This window comes from Sinocyclocheilus rhinocerous, unplaced genomic scaffold (genome assembly GCF_001515625.1).
Source record: "Sinocyclocheilus rhinocerous isolate Xijiao unplaced genomic scaffold, SAMN03320098_v1.1 C36820156, whole genome shotgun sequence".
In the NCBI taxonomy this organism is placed as follows: Eukaryota; Metazoa; Chordata; class Actinopteri; order Cypriniformes; family Cyprinidae; genus Sinocyclocheilus; species Sinocyclocheilus rhinocerous.
The window spans coordinates 1-1378 of record NW_015786191.1 but is presented as its reverse complement, the minus strand read 5'-3'; the positions used below and the strand labels follow the sequence as shown (position 1 = coordinate 1378).

Below are 1378 nucleotides of genomic sequence, written 5' to 3'. Positions count from 1 at the left end.
CAAACATAAATCAATAATATTTCTATAGCATGCACAGCTGAAGCTTATGTTATTTAATGTAATATATGGTATGAACTGTGAATATGTAACAAACAAAAGAACATCAATAGCCAAGTGACTAATTCTGTAATTAGGACACAAAAAGAAACATTTATGTATGGTTTAAATAAATATATTATGGAATAATTTACACACGTTATAAAAATGCAAAATAAGAATTTCTCCATCCATATTACATTTCAAACACGAAAATATGTTGTATATTCTTAATTGGAACAATCTCTTCTTTTTTACATTTCATTGAACATTAACAGAATTTATTAACAGATAACAAGCACAGAGATAATATTATGTTTTCTTTCACCTTGCTATCTTGTATAATGGGTTATTGAACACATTTTTGATCGAAAATTAAACATTTCAGAAGAAAACAAATCATTAGAACTTAAATGTAAACTTTCAGTAAAATCATAAAGAACAAATAATGACTGTCTGGCATACTGGAAAATGAAATTAGTACTGAATTGAATGAAAAATATTAATCAACATAACCTTGAAATTTACTGTACTCCTGTTTAATACAGCCATAAACAGTGTGGTAAAAGTGCCTGTCTGGAGCCATAAGGTCAGTGACCATCTCAGTGTGGTTCATTTTAGGTATTAGATAGAGAGACATCCTGATGGAAAGGGCAGTGAGGAGCTCCGAGAACTTCACTGATGATTCCACGGGAACTATGATGTCATTGGTTCCATGGAGCAAAACCACTGGAGGAACTCTGCATGAAAATCATAGCAAATGATAAAGCGTTTACTGTTAATTCTACAATGATATAATTATCTCTTCACAGTAGCTCACAAAGAGCTTTTTTCAACAGCCACACTGTATTCTGCATCTCTCTGTACTCTAGTAGTGACTTGGTAGTTGGTAAACTGCATTTATAAGTTGGCCTGTAATGGTACTACAATAGCAAACAGATGAAAACAATGACACATTATATAACAATAACAATTTACTATGATGAAACAAATAATACAAATGAATGTATTGCTGCTTCAGCTGTTGGACATTGACAGTGTGTCAATAGAAACAACAATAACAATACCTTTTCAACTGATCCTCATTCAATTTCTTGAGTAATGATGTCGGCGAATAATAATCAAAGTTCTCCACACCATCCATAGCTTTGTGCATAGTTGACACATATTCAACCGCCCTCACTTTCTCATGCTTATAATGATCCATTATACTGTAAACGCCACTCAAACCTATTACAAAAACAAAAATCACAACATGAATGAAAATCAAGTTACTTAATCAAGTTTTTTTTACTAAGAACTAGTGGTTCAACGGATCACAAATCTCACGGTTCGGATCACA

General features: G+C 32.1%; 1 protein-coding gene across 1 annotated transcript; it reads right to left on the bottom strand.

The window, feature by feature from the left end:
- Positions 1–200: 200 nt before the first annotated feature.
- On the bottom strand, positions 201–1266 carry LOC107736603 (probable isoprenylcysteine alpha-carbonyl methylesterase ICME; the record flags this gene model as incomplete). The annotated part of the gene is made up of 2 exons (XM_016547984.1): positions 201–776; positions 1104–1266. Coding segments are annotated over 2 exons (401 nt in total), but the record flags the coding sequence as incomplete, so codon positions are not given.
- Positions 1267–1378: the final 112 nt, after the last annotated feature.